Here is a 20,475-nt window from a genome sequence, read left to right as displayed (position 1 = left end):
CCAGGGCACTACGTAAGACACAACAGACTAAGGAAAAAGGTCTCTCACTCCAATGCCATTATTTACAGAGAAGCTGATTCTTAGAACCTGAAATCTGCCTGGCTGAGAAAATTTTAATTTTGGATCAAGAGATCTTGAAATAAGTTCATTCCACTGTTTATGACTGAAGTCTTTAACTGTCATTCCAACAGCACCCCAAGGCACTGAGTTAAAAGCACCCATAAATGAGGAGAAGGAAATGTTGAGGATGATCTGGGCTAGAGAGGAGAAACAAAAATAGCAAATGCCTTAGGAGGGTGGGAGGAGCCCTCAACAGCAGTGTGCCCAGACCCTGCAGCCAACAGTTGGGCATGCCCTCCCTGCTCACCTGACGCTTTGGAGGCTTCAGCTCATCTCTTGGAACAATGTCGATGAGAAAGTCGAACTGATCAAATTTTGTAATTGCCATAGCAATATCATTCCTCTGCAAAAAAGAAAAACAGAGTTTAAAAACAAAAACAAACAAACAAACAAACAAAAAAAACAGGTGTAGGAAGAATATAGTTCTTTTGGCTTTATTATCTTTCAAGTAAGAAGACATGACTCCCCTCCATGCCCCACTCCCTGAATATGGGATTAAACCATATTGGGCGGGTGTTCTACCACTGAGCTATACCCCAGCCCAAGGAGATGACTTTTAGGTTGCACTAAATATCTGTAGGTGTGTCTAGAGCTAAATAAGAACAGCCAAACTTGTATCAGACTTGTCTGACAAAAATCAACGAAAGAGATACACACATCTCGTGCTCTGGGACAGGACACCTGAGTCCTACTCACTACTGTTTCTGCTTGTTCTGGTTTCAAGGCCCTCCATACAGTTGTCAAAGTACCATCCTCCAGATAATTCAGGAAACAAAGCCAGAAGTCTCAACTGGTATTCTGTGGTTGGCAAGGTTAGCTCAACATTCATTCATATGATCCTTTTCAAAGTGAATCCACTATTTCATTTTCTTTTTTTTACAGGCAATTATAATTGAATTAATTGATCTCTGTATGTTAGCTATGGTTTTTAGTTTGGAATTCAAGATTGCATTGCTTAGTTCAATGCAAAGTTTAAATCTGAATTTAAACCTGAGTGCTCAAGCCTTGTTTACTAGGTAGCTGACAAGAATGTTCTTAACATGCTCAGGTAGAGGCTTTCTCTTCAAGCCTGACATCCCCCTTCCTAGGAGTTTAATATATAGATCTTAATATGTGTAGTTCATTCAAAGTTAAGGGAAAAGAAAAAACACTAACTCAAGTATATGATATATTCAAGTATGTAGGGGAAAGTAAACTTTAAAATGTATTTTAAATAGATCACTTTGACAGGTGGTGGTGCACACACCTTTAATCCCAGCACTGGGAGACAGAGTCAGGCGGATATCTGAGTTCAAGGCCAGCCTGGTCTACGGAGCAAGTTCCAGGACAGCCAGAGCTACAGAGAAACCCTGTCTCGAAAACAAAAAAAAACCAAAACAAAACAAATTAATAGACCACTTTATGGCTGGATGATGTGTGAGTTTCGATAAATCAGATAGAGAAATTTTTTTTTTCTTTTTAGTACACAGCACCCAGTATTCCCAGACAGCTTCCCATCCAAGTATTAACTAGGCCCAAGCCTGTTTAGCTTCCCAGATCAGAAAAGATTGGGCATGTTCAGAGAGTTACAGTGGTAGACTAGAGTAATCCTCAGCAATATCTACATTCCACTTCTTAGCAAAGCGAAGCCATCAGATTAAACAGGAGGGTAGAAATTTTATATCGACTGTCATGGCCCCAAGCCACTGAAATGTAAGCCTCTAATCTACTCTTCTTGCCAACCACCAGCTTGATAATAAACCCTCCTAAATGAAGTAGGGCATATCTTAAAATCTGCCAGAACTCATCTGAGTGTTAAGAGTATCACACTCTTGATGATGTCACCTGATCAAGCTAAGTAAACAGCTCATCTATGGACGGAATGAAAGAGAAAAAGAAACGGTAAAATGTTGACTTGCTAAGTTAAAATAAAGAAAACACAAAGACGGGGGATCTCTGTGAGTTCAAGGTCAGTCTGATCTACATAATGAGTTCTCCACTAACCAGTTACTTAGTGAGGCCCCAAATTAAACAAACAAAAAATAATAACAAAATAAAAGAACAAAAGGAAACAATCTCAAGGAAGGCAGACAAGGAATAAAAAAAAAAAAATCTAGCACAATTAGTAAGGCCTTGATTGTCTTTTTCTGACAGCTCCAGGCTTCCAACCAGAAGTTACATCTACAAACAAATACTGGATCACTTGAGCCTTTGCTTCTATGTAGATGAACCAAGTAAAAAGAGTGCTCCATCAATGAGTTTGTGAAAACCTTGTGAGACCTGGAAACTATACCATCATTGTGTTTACAAAGTATACCTGAGTTCCAACAGAGGAAGATTACAATTACATATGGCAGAGACATCGGTCCAAAGCACAGGAGAGGAAAAGGCAGGCAAGAGCAGTGTTTGCCCTAGTTTTCCTAGTGTGAGTCTGCATTACCTGAAGGGTACGGCGTTTGTTGTCCTCTGTGTGGATCCAGGCTCGAAGAGTCAGCTCTGTGATAAAGATCTGGGCTGCCTTGGCGAAGAGCACAGGGGCTTCTGCACTGATCATCTATAAGAGATTGTCGGCCCACACTGTCAACCACCATAAAGAATATTCAAGCCAGTCAGTCTCTTATGTCAATGCTATCTTGGGACAAAAGCTAAAAAAAATAAGGTGATGGCCTCTGGAGAGTCCAAAGTAAAATAAATCCCTGGGTAGGGGTAAAACAGGTAACAGGAAGAAAGGAAGGGAAGGTTGCATACTTATCTAGTGCCTGCCATTGTGAGGTGCCATCTATAGGGTTCACTCTTTACCTTGTTAGTGTCTCTTATAATACAGGCCAGACTCCTTAGATGCTAGATTCTTACCTCCCAATGCTGGGATTATAGGCATTTAAAAAAACAAAACAAAAAAACCTTCCAAACAAATAGGGCTAAAAAAAAGTAAAGTGATGTGGCCACAGCTACAGAACAAGTGGGTGGCAGAGTTTAGATTCTAATTCCAAAAATTATTTGAGGGAAGTTTGGGTGCCAATGGAATGGGATAAAATCTCACAATTTTCACCTTTCTGGCCTTTATTTTTCTTAAACTAGAAAAACAAAACAAACAAACAAACAGAAAGCAAAAATAAACTTCCGGTGTTACTAAGGGAAGTAAGAAGCTGCCACCTGTGTACCCAGCACAGTGCCTAAAAAATACTAAGCTTCCTTAGTATGTCTGACTTCCAAATTCAACCAAAGTTGTAGTTATACAGACGGGATGTGTGTAAAGACAAGAACTGGGATCTTGGTTCTACCAACACAGGTGGTCATTTCATTCTTTTGCATACTTCCACAGCTGTAAAATGGGCAGGCATGATGGCACATGCCTAGAGTATCCCAGCGCTCAGGAGGGAGAGACAGGATAACCAAAAGTTCCAGGCAAAGCTAGGCTACATAATGAGGTGACACCTGTCTCGACAAACAGATTACTTATCCCATAGAGTTATTCAAGGAACAAAACTAATAAAAGGGAATATGAACGCTATATGAACTGTTAGTTGTCATTGAAAATTCAAAGACAGTTTACATTTACAGAGTAGTGACTAAGTTATTCATTCCTGAGAATCATAATCAGAGGTGAACTCATAGGGGAAAAAAGGCCAACAAGGATTTATCCTCTCATAAGTGTAATTCATTCGTGGCTTGTTTTGTTATTTATTTAGTTTTGTGGGGGGGGGGGTGTTCTCTGTGTGGCCTGGCTATCCTGGAACTTGCTCTATAGACCAGACTGGCCGGGAACTCAGAAATCTGCCAGCAGCAGCTCTGCCTCCCAAGTGCTGGGATTAAAGGACTGACTGTTTTTAAGGTCAAAATATCAGAAAGATACATGTGGTTTAAATGAAAATGGCCCCCACAGGCTAATATATTGAATACTTGGTCCCCAGTTGGTAGAACTGTTTGGGAAGGATTAGGAGGTGTATCTTTATTGGAAGAAGTATGTCACTGGGGGCACGCTTTAAGGTTCTAAAACCCATACCATTACAGTCCCTCTGCCTTGTGAATATATCTTAAGATGTCAGCTCCCAGCTACTGCTTGTACTATACCTGCCTGCCTGCTGCATGCTCCCTAACATAATGGTCATGGACTCTAACCCCCTGAAACTCTAAGTCCTTTAGTCATGGTGTCCTAGCACAACAAGAGAAGGTGACTAAGGCAGCACAATATCATCAGTAGAACCTTCTCACAGCTCAGAAAAAGACAGAGACTGCAGCAAGATGCTGAGAATAGTAATGTTCTGTTGAACTGATACAAACAACCGTTTAAAATATAAAAACAAAAGAATTAGGGGAAAGCAACAAGTACGGTATGTACTCACTCATAAGTGGATATGATATTAGACGGAAAGCAAAGGATGACCAGCCTACAGTTCATGACTCCAGAGAAGCTAGGTAACAAGGAGAACCCTAAGAGAAACATACATGGATCCCCTGAGAAGGGGAAATAGACAGGTTCTCCTGAGAAAATTGGGAGGAGGGAGAAAGGGGGGGGGTAGAAAAGGAGAAGGGGAGGGGGAAGAACTTGAGGGAATGGGATGGTCGAGATAGGAAAAGGACAGAGAGTGAGAGCAAGAAAAGTGATATCTTGATTGAGGGAGACATTATGAGGTTACAAGAAACCTGGCACTAGAGAAATTCCCAGGAATCCACAAAAATGACCCCCAGTTAAGGTCCTAAGCAATAGAGGAGAGGATGCCTGAACTGGCCTTGCCCTGTAGTTAGATTGATGACTATCTTAAATGTCATCATAGAACCTTCATCCAGCAACTGATGGAAGCAGATGCATAGATCCACAGTAAAGCACTGGGTCAAGCTCCCAAAGTCCAGTCAAATAGAGGGAGGAGAAATAACACAAGCAAAGGGGTCAAGACCATGATGGGGATACCCACTGAAACAGCTTACCTGAGCTAAGGGGAGCTCAATGACTCTGGTCTAACAGCCGGGGAACAAGCACAGAACCAAACTAGGCCCTCTGAATATGTATGACAGTTGTATGGCTGGGGCAGACTGTGGGGCCACTGGCAGTGAGACCAGGATTTATCCCTACTACTTGTACTGTAAAACTTTTAGAACCCATTCTCTTTGGAGGGATACCTTGCTCAGCCTAGATATAGTGAAGAGAGCCTTGGTCCTGCCTCAAAGCAATGTGCTAGATTTTGGTGACCTCCCATGGGAGGCCTTATCCTCCCTGAGAATAAGGATTGGGGGTGGAGTAGGAGGAAAGGTAGGAGGAAAGGAGTGGGAACTGGGACAGGTATGTAAAATGGGAAAAGATAGTTTAAAAAAATTAATTAAAAATAAATTAGGGGACAGCCCCTGATCTCAGAAGCAAACAGTATCTGGGAGAAAACTCCCACAATATCCCTAATTTTCAAAGAAACATCATACAATAACTAAAAATTTTCAATTTAAGGTCACTTCATTTTAGATAAAAGCCAAATAAAATCATAGGTAACATATCCTAGTATTTTCCTTTCTGTTGAACTGTGTGCCCGAGAGCAGTACCCATAGTTTCAGCTCTAATATGAACCTTAAAGATAAGGAGAATTCACCTTCACATCTTCGTCCAGTTTCATAATCTTCTTAATACGAGCCAGTGGGAGTTCCTGCACTCGGAAATCTTTCTGAAATGAGCAACAAGAGGCACATGAGTAGGGGGATGGCCAGCAGAGTGGCAGAGCACAGGCAGAGCAGACAGACTGGCGTAGAACCCTCCACTCAGGAAATACGGCAGGGGATGAAGGACAGATAAATTAACAAAATACAAGCTCTGGACAAAATTCTTCACTTAGCCCTTGTGGAGCTCCAAGTTCTCACAGTGCCCTCATGAAAGACAGCCAGTAAAATGTCCTTTGTTTCTGCTCAGGAGAGATTCATTCATTTCAAGTATCTCCTCTTCTTTCCCTTTTTTTGTTTTGTGGTTGTTTTGTTTTTTTTTCTATAACAGCTCTGACTTTCCTGGAACTTGCTTTGTAGACCAGGTTGACCTGGAACTCAAGAGATCTGCTTGCCTCTGCCTCTCATGTGCTGGGTAACCAAGTCTACTAATCTACAATATGAATATTAAGATGAAATCTCTGCCTCCAATGCTTTCCCTATCCTCTCGGTTCTTTTGTTTGTTTGAGACAGGACCTGATTACTGGTTGGCCTCAAACTCCAGAGTACCTTCCTGCCAGTTCTTTACTCTGTGAGAACCCTAAGGGTGTAAGTAAATTTAGCAGCTGCCTCTAGAGACAGTCCTGCTACTTTTTCTTTTTTTTTTAATTATTTATTATGTATACAATATACAACATTCTGCCTCCATATATGCCCACACACCAGAGGAGGGCACCAGATCTCATTACAGATGGTTGTGAGTCACCATGTGGTTACTAGGAATTGAACTCAGGACCTCTGGAAGAGCAGCCAGTGCTCTTAACCACTGAACCATCTCTCCAGCCCCTGCTACTTTTTCTTTAACGAACAAAAATAGGATGGGGAAAATACACTAATATTGCTGGGATTTAAGAAAAACCTTTTTTTTTTTTTTTTTTTTTGGCTAGGTGGTGGTGGTGGCGCACGCCTTTAATTCCAGCTCTCGAGAGGCAGAGGCAGGCAGATCTCTGAATCTGAGGTCAACCTGGTCTACAAAACAAGTTCCAAAACAGTCAAGGCTACAGAGAAAAATCTTGTCTCAAAAGACCAAAAAAAAAAACAAAAAACAAAAAACAAAAAACAAAAAAACAAAAAACAAAAACCTTTTTTGAGTAGTACCACTCAAATTATGTAGAATTTAAGCCCTGGCTTTATTTTGAAATTACTATTTACATGCGCAAGGGTGGATACAATTCTAGAAATAAAAACTAACTTGAATTTTGGAGCAGTAGTGAGCAGAAAGCTATAATGAGAGACTAGCACATGCTGAAGCTAGGCATTAAACAACTGCTCTGTAAGGGCACCTAGTGTGACTCTCTAAACCCACGATGATCACCTGGGTATACACATTGTTATATTATGGAAGAACTATTATTTGAGATTTGATAGAAATTAACAAGCATAGGGAACTTTCAAACTAGCAGAAAACTGACATGCATGTCAAAGAAGGCATTCTAGAAAAATATCACTAGGCTTCCTAGCTTCTCTGAAACCAATATATATATAGAGAGAGGATAAACTATTAGAATAAAATACCTAAGACAGCTAATGGGGCTTGGCACTGGAGCGCACAACTTGAGCTCCAGCACTAGAGAGGCAGAAGGTGGCAATCTCTGTGAGTCTGAGACCAGCCTGGTCTACAGAACGAGTTCCTGGACAGCCAGTGATACACAGTGAGACAGTTTCTCCAAAACAAACAGAAAAGAATGGGCAGCATAGAGGAATACCTTCAAAGCAGGAACTTAAAAAGGATATCCAATGTCTCTACACATACTAACAAGCTACTCGGCTCTACAAATTCAAATACCATTTTTTCATATTTTTTCTCTTCCAAATTAGGTAACATTCTCCTCAAAGCCTCTACTATAACCAACCTTGGAGTGGCAGAGGATGAGAGGTTCAGTTACTACAATATTACCAGAAGACAGTAGAGCACATTCTAACCTTGTTTCTGCTCCTCTTTCATTCAGTGCATCCCGATAGCCCAACCTACTCTGTGACACCTATCTATGACTTTATGAAAGTACAATCCTATTCCTAGTTTTAAGAAACTTTCATTTGCCAAATACAGTCACATCAAAAACATTATATAGCTTCTTACACTAGAGAGAGGGCATATGACATCCCATTAGGACACAAGGATGGGAACAACCAGCTGGCAAATTGGGGTTAGAGGGAAAGAAGAGTTGAGGAATGTTCCACAGGAAAGGTGACAGGAATTATGTCCACATGATACTAAGACTTGTATTCTCACAGAGAGAATAGGAAGCACCAAATACCACCTGCAGTGTCAAAAGTATGACCTGGGAGCAAAGGAGAGCAGGAGCAAAGAAGGAGCTGGATTAGGGCCATACACTTGAAGGTATTTTAAAAAAGTGTTTAATCACAGCAATCTATCCCTTGCTTTCTTAGTAATGTGGTGCATCACACAAGATAATGTTGCTTAGAAATGTCAGAGAGAAAGTAAGGCTAGCTCTCTTGCAAATGTGCTGCCATTTGTCATTAATGCCATTTCCACAAGATTTTTCCAGGATTATTTAACCAAAGCACAGAGTTGATCTCTCTCTCTCTCTCTCCCTCCCTCCCCCCCCCGCCCCCACTTCTCAAACATACACACACACACACACACACACACACCCCACAAAATCAAAAAGTCCTCCTTAGGCCAGTATGGCAGCACATTCCTGTAATCCCAACATTCAGGTGGCAAAAGCAAGAGGACTGCTTCAAGTTCCAGACCAGCCAGGGCTATATAGCAAGATACTATCTCAGAACAAACAAGCAAAACCAAGCACAGGAGTACACACCCCATACTGGGATGTGGAGGTAGGGTGATTAGTGCAAGGTCAGATGGGGTTACAGAGGACTTTGTCTCAAAACAAACAACAATTACCCACACACACATATACATAAAGCTTTTTCCAATTTGTAAAGAAAAGCAACAAGAAGGGAAATAACAGAACACAGATACTATGAGAATAGAAAGCAGGAATACAAGGGTCTTCATCTTTAGAAGAGATGCCATTCTGGTTTACACAAAGACAGAATGTGGCTACTGGTACAATAATGGCATGACTATGTAGTAGTACCCAACAGCTTCTGACTGAATGTGAGGCCTGCTCCATTGAAAAGAATTCATGCCCAGTACTCTAGATCTGGGGAAGGTGGGGAGACACCTAGAAGAGGTCCCTATTGCTGTTGGTTTTTTTTTTTCTAAATGTAAAATTACTTTCTAAATAACTACGTTTATACCCATAGATTCAACCATGGTCATAGAAACTTCTTTTGACAGTGGGTAATTCATAACATTGACTGTCAAGCACTTAGCCCTCAATGAAACATTTATATCAATACCTCAAAGACTCAGGGGAAATTGTGGTAAAAGAGTAAGAAGAATTTAAGAGTTGGAAGATTGGGAGGAATACTATGAAGTCTTCTAGATAAGCCATGGCTATTAAACTCATGAACTCACAGCAACTATGGTTACTATACAAAACCTTTAAGATCAAGCCAGTCAATACTCCACCACGGATGAGAGGGGCTCATGAGGCTGCACCCCTAACTGAGGGCTGCTGCAGGAAGAAGAGTCATTTCCCAAGTTCCCAAGAACGACTTCATATACATGCCCATGCAAATAGAACTAATTGGAAACAGTTAATTTCTTTTTTAACCCTGTCTCGAAAAAAAAAAAGTGCATGAAGGTGGCAGAGTAACATTTAGGAAGGTCTAGAGGGGGGATCTGAGGTGGATATGTTCAAGATGCATTGTATACATGTATGAAGTTGTTTTTTGGGGTTTTTTATTTTGTTTATTTGTTTGTTTGGTATGGTTTTTCGAGACAGGATTTCTCTGTAGCTTTAGAGCCTATCCTGGAACTCTCTCTATAGACCAAGCTGGCCTCCAACTCAGAGATCCGCCTGCCTCTGCCTCCCGAGTGCTGGAATTAAAGGTATACGTCACCACCACCACCCAGCTGTAAAAGAATGTAAGATTTCTTTTGTATGTACTCGTGTATCTGTATATGTTATGTGTTACATCACATGTGTATGAACGTCTACAGAGGATAGAAGAAGGTGTCAAATTCCCTAAAGCTATCCTATCCAACCTTTTTATTTTGGAAGATCTCATGATCCCCCAAGCCTTGAACTCTCTAAAGAGGCAGTATGTGGGAGCTGGAAAGATGGCTCAGTGGTTAAGAGCACTTGCTGCTCTTGCAGAATATTCAGGTTTGGCTCCCAGAACATGACAGCTCACAAGCATCTGTAACTCCAGTTCCAGGAGACCTGAAACCTTCTTCTGACACCCGTAGGTACCAGACACATATATAGTACACATACACATAGGCAAAATAAAAACACTCATATACATAAAACAAAACAAATCTTAAAAAAATTTTAAAGAGGCAGTATGTGAAAAATGGATCATAACATGGTGTGGTGGTTTAAATGTAACCAGCCCCCATAATCTCATAGGGAGTGCCACAATTAGGAGGTGTGGTTTTGTTGGAGTAAATATGGCCTTGTTTAAGGATGTGTGTCACTGTGGGGATGAGCTTTGAGGTTAACTAAGTTCAGAATACTGCCCGGTGTCACAGTTTACTTCCTGTTGTCTGCAAGATGTAGGGCTCTCAGCTACTCCTCCATCATGTCTGTCTGCACACTGCCATGCTCCCTATCATGATAATGGATTGAATCTCTGAAACTGTGAGTGAACCCCCACCTTAAATGGTTCCTTTATAAGAGTTGTCATGTTCATGGTGTCTCTTCACAGTAATAGAAACCCTAACTAAGTCACATGGGGATTATGAGGGTGAGGTCTTCCAGACAACAACCTCATCTTCTATAATCCCATCCCAGCTAGAAAGACACACTTAAGAGTCCAAGGTTAAGTTTGCAGGAAAGGGGATCTCTCTACCAAGACCTTACTGAAGCCCCACCCTGGCTTTCATGTCATTGGCAGCCTTGTGAGAGTGAACAGCACTGAACCTCTTCCAGTTGAGCCAAGAGGAAGGACTAACACCCAAACTCTTCCTTGACTTTTCAGGGACTGGCTCAGTAAATTGTAGAATAGACTCTCTCTGCACATTCTCATGCTCCTCACTACGGTGTGAGCACTGTATTTAAATTACTGCCATGTTAAAGTGCCAAGTTTCAAGAGACCTGAAATTACTCAGTTGAAAGCCAAAGAAAAGTCAGTGAGTTTTTAAGCTGTACTACAGAGAGAATCCAGAGTTTTAGGTAACAGAAACCTCTTCTACTCAGCCATTGAGAGATCTAGAATGTCAAGATTCTTCATCCTTCTTAAAGTATTAATTTTCATGGTTGGCTTCATTTTGGAATTGCCTGAGGGAAGCTTTTGAAAATCAAGTTGGCTGTGCTCTGTTGCAGACTGACCACAACAGAACTCCAAGGGTAGAATCCTGGCATAAGTTTTTTGAAAACTCCCTTCATAGCTATCATCGAGAGTTAGGGTTAAGGGCCACTCTCTTAACTAGGCCTTGTTACTCAAATGCTATCCTTAGACTAGTAATGGCATTACCTAAGAATGCGAAGGAAACAGTCTCAGGATTCACTTCAGACTAATAAATCAGAATTAATTTTCAGCTGGTTTCCCTCCTAGGGCTCTCACAGACATTAAGTTTGCAAAGCACAGATCTATAGGAAGAGCTCATAACACATGGCCTGTTTTCCGGATTGTTATTCAAACAGGCTCTCACTATGTGGCTCTAGCTGGTCTGAAACTGCTATGTAGACCAGCCTGGCCTTGAACTCAAGAGATTCACCTGCTTCTGCTTCCCAAATGCTGGGGTTAAAGGAAGCCATCTTGCCAGGCCCAGGACCTGTTTAAAATATTTTTTTTATTCATTTTACGTATATGAGTACTTTGCCTACATGTATGTCTATAGAATATATGAGTGCTTGTTGCCCATAGCGACCAAAAGAGACTAAAGTTACAGATGGTTGTGAGCCACCATGTGGATGCTGGGAACTGAATCCAGGTCCTCAGGAGGAACAGCCACCAGTACTCTTAAACACTGAGCCATCTCTTCAGACCCCAGGACCTGTCTTTTACCAGTCCATCAACCTTAAATGTTCTTGCTTGGTTACCTGATTTGACTATAGTGTTAGGAATGTCATTGTCCTGCCTAGAAGTGTTACAGTATAAAAAGATGAAGTTGTAAATGAAAGGAAAATGACTTAACTACTAATTACAGCTATGTGAACACTGAACTGGACATAAAGTAAGCCGAGGGAAAATTAGATTTCTCAAGATTCAGGATCCTCTCACCATTTTGCCCCATCCACAGCTACCCAAACCACTACTCCCAAAGACTAATCAGCTTTCTCGTCCCCACTCTCAAAGAGGTCCTGACAATTATAAAACTCAATGCCAAGATGTCTACTGTGACATCACATGGTGCAGAATGCTTGTAATTCTGCTGTTTGGGACGCTGCAAGGACAATCCCCAGCCCCATCCTCCTGCCCCAATGAGTGAGACAGAGTGGGGAGGGAAATTTGGATCCTCAATGAGATCCCTGTTACTACTTACAAGTGTAAAAAACATCTATCACTGACTCTCCTTAGAGCCTCAGTAAACAGGCATATATAAAGTTTTATGTAATCACCGAGGGGCATGATTAGCGTTAGGATTTATAACCAATGCTGAACACTTGGATTCATGGACAATTACAGAACTTTTAAGAGTGTGGGAGCAGTATGGTCAAGTTGAGATGAAGGATAAATTGCTATTACCTAATTCAGACTAAAACAACTGAGAACAGGTATGCTCAGTACATCATGAAAATTACCTCCTGTCAAAGTTTAATTACTTGCTTCGGAACAACCTCAGCCCCAAGTCAGACAATATCACTTTTACAAATATTCTTGTTTTACTTATATTTGGATAATTTAAGCATAATGGATTTTTTAAAAATTTGCTCAAGAAAAAAATAGAAAAGAAAAAATCTGCTCAATATTTTAAGTATCACCTAAGATGATCTGATATATCTGGGAAAGTCTATTATCAATCTGGGTGTGGTGGTACACTTCTGTAACTCCACCCCATGAGAGGTAGACACAGGAGGATCTCTGCATATTCAAGGCCAGCCTGGTCAACACAGGGTGATTCTAGATTGGCCAGCGATATACAGCACGATCTGGTCAACTCCCTTTCCTCAAAACTCTAATTGTAAGCACCACAGATTTCTGGAAAGACCCAAATTAAGTGCTAAAATGCTGCACAGGCAAAGGTATAGTCAGAGAAGCGGAGGCCTTCATGTGCTACAGGCCTGAACTCTCAGAACAACACCCCCAACCCCACTCTATCATGAACACTTGGAACTGGTACTGCTCTGCACTAAGTCTAAAGTGAAGTCTGATTCATCCAGTCATTCATTATGCAGCTTTTTTGTTGTTGTTGTTGTTTGTTTATTATGTACACAGTGTTCTGTCTCCATGTACGCCTGCATGCCAGAAGAGGGCACCAGATCTCATAATGGGTGGCGTGAGTAACCATTTGGTTGCTGGGAATTGAACTCAGGACCTCTGTAAGAGCAGCTAGTGCTCTTAACCTGAGTCATCTCTCCAGCTCCCCATTATGTTGCTCTTATATGTCAGTCACTTTCCAAGCAGATGTTACAACAGAAGTCTAAGGAATCTTTCAGAGATACATGGAAAATTTTAGTTTTAAGTCAATGAAGAACAGCACTTCTTACAATTCTTTCTCTTTACCTACAAAACTTGAACCAGAAGGCTACTTACCGCACCAGCTTCACCCAAACAAGCACATACAATCAAATAAACATGACCATTAAATTATATGATGGCTAATCTTGGCTGTCACCTTTACTGTAGCTGATAGCTGGGTGGTGGTGGCACACACCTTTAATCCCAGCACTTGGGAGGCAGAGGCAGGTCTCTGTGAGTTCAAGGCCAGCCTGGGCTATAAGAGCTAGTTCCAGGGCAGGCTCCAAAGCTATAAAGAAACCCTGTCTCAAAAAACAAAACAAAACAAACAAACAAACAAAAAAAAACAAAGACAAAAACAAAACAACAACAACAACAAAAAGCCAACTTTACTGTAGCTGAAATCAACTAAAACACCAACTGCTGGAGCACTCCTGTGAAAAATTTTCTTGATCAGATTATCTGAAGTGGGAAGACACACCCTAAATCTGGGTAGCACCTGGTGGCAGTCTACATAAAAGGATAAGAAGAGCCCTTTGCTTTTTGTCTGCTTGCCCTCACTGTCAATGGCAAGTTCACATGTCTTGCTATAGCATTCCTTTGCTAGTATCAGAACCAATTTCTTGAGGATTCCAACAAAGACTGGAGATCAGGAGCCCTTTAAGAATCCTCTTGGCCTTCAGCACCAGATTGGGCCCAGTTGAGCATCTGCCAGATTCTTGGCTTCTCCAGCGTAAGACACTCATTGTTGGTGAGCCAACTGTGTTTGAGTGCATGTTCTTTCAGAAAACCCTGACTAGCTGGGCGGTGGAGGCGCACGCCTTTAACCCCAGTGTTAGGAGGCAGAGGCAGGCGGATCTCTGTGAGTTCGAAGCTAACCGGGTCTACAGAGTGAGCTCCAGGATAGGCAGGGCTACAGTGAACCCATCTTGAAAAACAACAAAACATTATCTTCCAAAAATCTGTGCAAAACACCTTGCTTCTGACTTTGTGATTTCACTGCGATCCCCCCTGTTCTCTATCAACCAACACTTGAGAATACTGAACAGTAACAGATCTTCTCACTAGAAATCCATTCTGTACACAGGCCACCCAAAAAAGACTCAGGAAGGCTCAATCATCTAAAACTCCCTTCTATTTTATCCTGCCTTTCTCCTGAACCACACACTACATTCCTACCCCCAACCTTTACTATACTGAACTTCTTTGTTGCTATTCCTCTAACACAAGGTCCTTTCCTCTGGGACAAAGCCTTTGCACATCCACTTTTCTCTGCCTAGGATAGAACTATTTTCCCACCTCATGCATGTGGCTAATGTTCACTCACCTTTCAAGACTCAATAAAAACAAACATACTATTCTTTTTTCTTTTTTGTTTCTTACTAAGTTTTATTAAGGCTCAATTCATCAGGTTAGTAGCAAGTACTTTACCTCCTGAGCCATCTCAGCATCTCTATATGGTGTCATTTAAAGTCTTCTCTAGCTCACCCACACAGAAGAAGGTACTACACTGCCTTTCGGGGCTCCCTCAGCACATCCCTATTTACTGCTTCTGGACTCACCACTGTGACTGTGTCCACAAATATTAAGTAAGTATCTATTGACTAATTACTCTAGTTGTAAATAGAAGACCGTAAGCTTCTCAAAGTTGGGGTTGCATTGTGACTTTTCTAAGTTCACCGTATCAACAGGAGATGATTTTAGTTTAAAGGGACATGACTATGAAGGTTGTTGTTGTTGTTGTTATTGTCACATGTAGGGGAAGAAGAGTGTTCCTGACAGTGAGTAGAGGCCAGGATGCTGCTAAACAGCCTGCAATCCACTGAACAGCCCCTGAGAACAGAGGTGTGACAATGCTGCCACTGAGAAAGCCTGGCCCGAACTAAATTCATCTTTTTTCCCTTTCTTGTTTTTTTTCTTTTGGTTTTTTGAGACAGGGTTTCTCAGTAGCTATGGAGCCAGTCCTGGAACTCGCTCTGTAGACCGTGCTGGCCTCAAACTCACAGAGATCCACCTGCCTCTGCCTCTGGAGTACTGGGATTAAAGGCGTATGCTACCACCACCTGGCTTAAGTATTTAACACCTGGAAAGAGTGCTGGCTTGCAGCACATCTCCTGGATAAGCCACTAGCAGTTCTCATCCAATTACAGAAAGATGGTACAGCCAATGAATTAAGCTAAAGAAACCGGCTAACTAGTACAGGAAGAGCAACCTTTGTTTCTCTGTACTTCCTAAAGCGTCAGTTTCATCAGCCTGCCTCCAAGTAAAGTATCAAACAGTCACTTAGTCACAAACAACACCCTGGCATTGCCACTCCAAGGGGAGGTCTACTTTCCTTTCCCAACATATAGGTCAGGAAAGCCCTGTGCCTTTGTGAGCACATTTGAAAATGGAAGTGTTTGTGACTTGTTTCTGCTGTCTACTTTGGAGCTCATTGCTCTTCCTTACCACTGTTAAGTTCCGGATTTCTTCCATGACTCTGGGCCAGAAGGACTGGAGGCTTTGCTGGGCATCACTGCTGCTGGTACCGCCAAACCCTCCTTCTGTGGACATTTTCAAAACTGAAAACACACACAGACAAGAAACAGATTAGAACTAATAAAGTCATACTTGCTCCCCAGGTTAGTTGTTATCTTTCTTTGGGTGTTCTCACTGGTTTAACTGTTTCCGTATGTTAAAGTATACGTTTACTGCAAGCAAGAAAGAAAAGTGGTGAGTGAGATGGCTCAGTGGGTACCCACATGAGAAAAGGAAAGTAACACCTTCAAGTTGTGCTTTGACGTCCACAATGGGTGCTACAGCGCGCACATGCGCGCACACACACACACACACGCACGCACGCGCGCGCACACACACACACACACACACACACAAACACACACAGATTGTTGGGAGTATAAAAAAAAAGATTGGTGAAAGAAGTGGAAGGTTAAAATCAGAATGAAGAGAGGAAGGGTAGAACCTCTACTTGTCCAATGCTTAATGATACAGTAGGGAAAATGAAACATTCCCGCAGCAGTCATCACTGTAATAATACTATACTGCCTTGAAAGACTTACAAAAACAATGTGTTTTTAAAAATCTCTATATCTCAAGCAATATAGTTCATAAAAAACAAAATTATTAAAGTAACACAGCCTAAGTATAAATACAAACTAATTCTGCTGAAATTAGTTTAAATTCTCAAAAAAAAAGGGGGTGGAAGGGGGAGCAACCTGAGTTACTTACTGTAGTAATTAACACATAAGTGGCAACTGAATTGATCTTGCTACAGAATTAGCTCATTTATAATCTTTATATACCATGGGAAAACATGCATCATCATCTGAATGATGAAACACATATTTAAATTAGAAGAATTATTCCTAATAGCAGCACCTGGGAGATAGAAGCAGGAGAATGGGCGATTTTGAGGCCAGCCTGGGCTACACAGTGAGACCATGTAGGAGGTTGAGGAAATCAGGAGCTTCAGGATTCTTTTCTTTCTATGTTAAGTCATTATCTACCACTGAATAAAGCCATTTATATAATGCTGACAAAGATAAAACTGTCTTTAGACCAAGCACATTAATTTACATCACTCTTATCAAAAATGCAGTATAGAATTTCTCAGATTTAATTCATTATTGATATTCAATTTATTATTCATGTTCATTAATTACTTTATAAGTTCTTGAATAAAACTTCCTGTTTAATGAGCTGAAGTAGTCAATCTGTTGCTGAAAGTATTTTCAACTCCCAGTATCTATTAATTTATCTGATTTTAAATTAACTAATTTTATGAATGGTTTCCTTTCCAAAGCTAAAGAAGGAAGACTTAAAGTCCATCATGAAAATGTTATTTCTCTAGTGCTCAACTCAACATCTCCCCAAAGACTTCTCTAACTAGCCTCACCTAGTATTCCCTTGAATCTGACCTAAATATGAGTCATCTCTGGTTCCCTCACAGCAACTAGCACATGGTATGGTGACTACCATGATGGCCAAAAGAATCACTCAGTATGGCCTCGCTAGGCAAAAGGGCAGCCTGGGTAGCTTGACCCTGAAAGAGACTTACTAGGATCGCCTGCACAGCCAAAAGAAGTAGTTATACATAATCTCAGGAAAAAAGGGTTTTCTCAGGCTGGTAAGATGATTCAGCAGGTAAAAGTGTTTGCCTTAAGATGCAAAACCTGAATTCAATGTCTGGGTGGTGTGGTGCATGATGGGGAAATAATGGAGGAAGGTCATTGGCTAATAAAGAAACTGCCTTGGCCCATTTGATAGGCCAGCCTTTAGGTGGGTGGAGTAAACAGAACAGAATGCTGGGAGGAAGAGGAAGTAAGCTCAGACTCAATAGCTCTCCTCTCTGGGGCAGACATGATGAAGCAAGCCGCCATGTCAGACATGCTGAATCTTTCCCGGTAAGACTGGTGCTACACAGATTATTAGAGATGGGTTGATCGGGATATGAGAATTAGCCAGTAAGGGCTAGAGCTAATGGGCCAAGCAGTGTTTAAAAGAATACAATTTGTGTGTTGTTATTTTGGGGCATAAGATAGCCAGGCGGCTGGGAGCTGGGTGGCAGGAACGCAGCCCACAGCTCCCTTCAACACAAATCTTTAACCCCAGCACTTGTGAAGCAGAGGCAGCCAAACACCAGCCTCATAAAACGTAAGAAATAAAGCCAGGATACCTGGCTACAGAGCAAGACTCTGCCTCAAAAATCAAAATAAATCAGGCAGTGGTGGTATAAGCCTTTTATCTCAGCACTTGTTGCAAGGGAGAGGCAGGTAGATCTCCAAGTTTGAGGCCAGCCTGAACTACACAGTGAGTTCCAGGACAGTCAGAAAAACCCTCTCTCAAAAAACCAAAATCAACATAAGGAAAATAAGTGTTGTGCTGCACACCTGTAATCCAGAACAAGAGTCTACTGGTAGGAGGATCACTGCAAATTGGAGGCTATTCTGAGTTCCAATAAGTAAGAAAAGATACAAAGAAACTTAAGGCTTGGGTGACAAGACTGTTCAACAGACTGAGGAACTTGCTGTGAGGCTGAAGTTGATCAGCGGAGCCCACATAGTAAAAGGGACAATCAACTCCTTGACCTCCACACACATGCATATGAGCCCCCCACATATACAAAAGCAAACAAATGTAATTTCAAATAAATTTTAGCTAGGCATGATGGAATGCATATTTAATTCCAGCACTTGAAAGGCAGAGGCAGGAAGATCTCTGTGAATCGGAGGCCAGCCTGGTCTACAGAATGAGTTCCTGGACAGCCAGAGCTACACAGAGAAACCCTGTCTCAAAAAGAATCCAAATTATAAAGTAAAATTAAAGAAATGTAAGCTTTATTGAAATATTTGACATAGCTTCTTCTAAAACTGTACCTTTTAGGTTTTAATTCTCTATTCCTTGGCATGTACTTCATTCTCCATCCACTTGGGAGGTGGAGGCAAGAGTTTAAGATCAATACCAGTCTGGACCACACAGGCCCTGTCTCAATAAACAAAAAATATCTCTAATGTCACAATAGAACTATTCAAGGAAAACATAAAACACAGGAAATTCCCTCCAAGACTAATTATTGCCTGCCATGGGGCATAATCTCACCACTTGGGAGGCAGAGGCAAAGGATTGTTTCAGATTAAAATTAACAAACAAGCCTTTCTTGCTCCCCAGCCATCTTGGCGGCTGGTCTTGGTTGGGGGCCGTCCCGCACCTAAGGCAGGAAGATGGTGGCAGCAAAGAAGACGAAAAAGTCTCTGGAGTCGATCAACTCTCGGCTCCAGCTTGTTATGAAAAGTGGGAAGTACATGCTGGGATACAAACAGACTCTGAAGATGATCAGACAGGGCAAAGCGAAATTGGTGATCCTCGCCAATAACTGCCCCGCCTTGAGGAAATCTGAAATAGAATACTATGCCATGTTGGCTAAAACTGGTGTCTATCACTACAGTGGCAATAACATTGAGTTGGGCACAGCGTGTGGAAAATACTACAGAGTATGCACACTGGCCATCATTGACCCAGGTGATTCTGACATTATTAGAAGCATGCCAGAACAGACTGGTGAAAACTAAAAAGTTTTCCTTTAATAAAACTTTACCAGAGCTCCTTTAAAAAACAAAACAAAAAAAAATTAACAAACAAGAGCTTGAGATCAACTTGGGCTGTACAGTAAGATCTAAAAACAAGAACCAAAAAAAAGCCAATTCTAGCTGGGTGATGGTGGCGCACGCCTTTAATCCCAGAACTCGGGAGACAGAGGCAGGCGGAACTCTGTGAGTTTGAAACCAGCCTGGTCTACAAGAGCTGGTTCCAGGACAGGCTCCAAAGCCACAGAGAAACCCCGTCTCGAAAAACAAAAAACAAAAACAAAAACAAAAAAAAGGGCCAATTCTTGACCAATGTTTACTTAAAAGACTGACCAACCCTATAGCCATCATGTTTTAACTAAAACAATGTTCGTGTTAAATGTAAATAAATTTTAAGCCTTTACTGTCTGGAAAGCAATCACGTGTTGGTAATATCACACACGTACTCATTTACTGGTTTCATTCCACCTCCAATATGTGTGCTCTAAATATGCAGTGCTCTCAGCAGCCAGAAGAGGGCACTGATCCCCTGGAACTGGAGTTAAAAGCAGTTGTGGTTTGCCAGGTGAGTGCTAGGAATGGAACAAGTCCTCTGAAAGAGTAACAAGTTCTCTTAACCACTGAACCATCACTACAGCCCAGTGTTGACCCCACCCCACCCCCTCTCTCATCAATTAATTAACCTTAAGAAAGTAGGAAAGTCCCATCCTTGTTCCTTTTTGGACACTGGTTATTCTTACAGCACTGTGGCACTCTGGATATTAAGAGAGGGTATCATTATGTTACTGTGGCTGGTCTCCAAGGAACTATGCAGAATTCACTGCTTGCCTCAACATCCATGCTTCAGTTTCCTAAGTGCTAAGATTACATCTGTGTTCAACTCCCACCCCATGTATTAGAACTGGAACTCAAGCCTCTGCATACTAGGCAAGTGCTCTAACCGCTGAGC

At 41.6% G+C, this 20,475-nt stretch overlaps 2 protein-coding genes across 3 annotated transcripts in view; one reads left to right on the top strand and one right to left on the bottom strand.

The window, feature by feature from the left end:
- Nfyc (nuclear transcription factor Y subunit gamma) overlaps window positions 1-20,475 on the bottom strand; it is a 66,786-nt gene that overhangs the window by 15,762 nt on the left and 30,549 nt on the right. For both annotated transcript variants that reach the window (XM_041652395.1, XM_041652396.1), the window contains exons 2-5: window positions 15,892-16,004; window positions 5,676-5,747; window positions 2,540-2,653; window positions 368-463 (exon numbers count right to left, since the gene is read on the bottom strand). In XM_041652395.1, coding sequence (XP_041508329.1) covers window positions 368-463; window positions 2,540-2,653; window positions 5,676-5,747; window positions 15,892-15,996 — 387 coding nt within the window. In that variant the 5' untranslated portion in view covers window positions 15,997-16,004. The remainder of the gene's footprint in view (window positions 1-367; window positions 464-2,539; window positions 2,654-5,675; window positions 5,748-15,891; window positions 16,005-20,475) is intronic.
- On the top strand, window positions 19,107-19,563 carry LOC121448401 (60S ribosomal protein L30-like). The gene has a single exon (XM_041652397.1). The coding sequence runs from the start codon at window positions 19,164-19,166 to the stop codon at window positions 19,509-19,511; it is 348 nt and encodes a 115-aa protein (XP_041508331.1). The 5' UTR covers window positions 19,107-19,163; the 3' UTR covers window positions 19,512-19,563.

Source organism: Microtus oregoni, unplaced genomic scaffold, assembly GCF_018167655.1.
Source record: "Microtus oregoni isolate MIOR12 unplaced genomic scaffold, Mior012 000005F_ref0000423, whole genome shotgun sequence".
Lineage (NCBI taxonomy): Eukaryota > Metazoa > Chordata > Mammalia > Rodentia > Cricetidae > Microtus > Microtus oregoni.
Note: the sequence above shows the minus strand (reverse complement) of the source record. Positions and strands in the feature narration are given on the sequence as shown.

Bases quoted from the DNA above. Each gene is read 5' to 3' on its own strand.
- LOC121448401 (XM_041652397.1), top strand. From the start codon at position 19,164: ATGGTGGCAGCAAAGAAGACGAAAAAGTCTCTGGAGTCGATCAACTCT.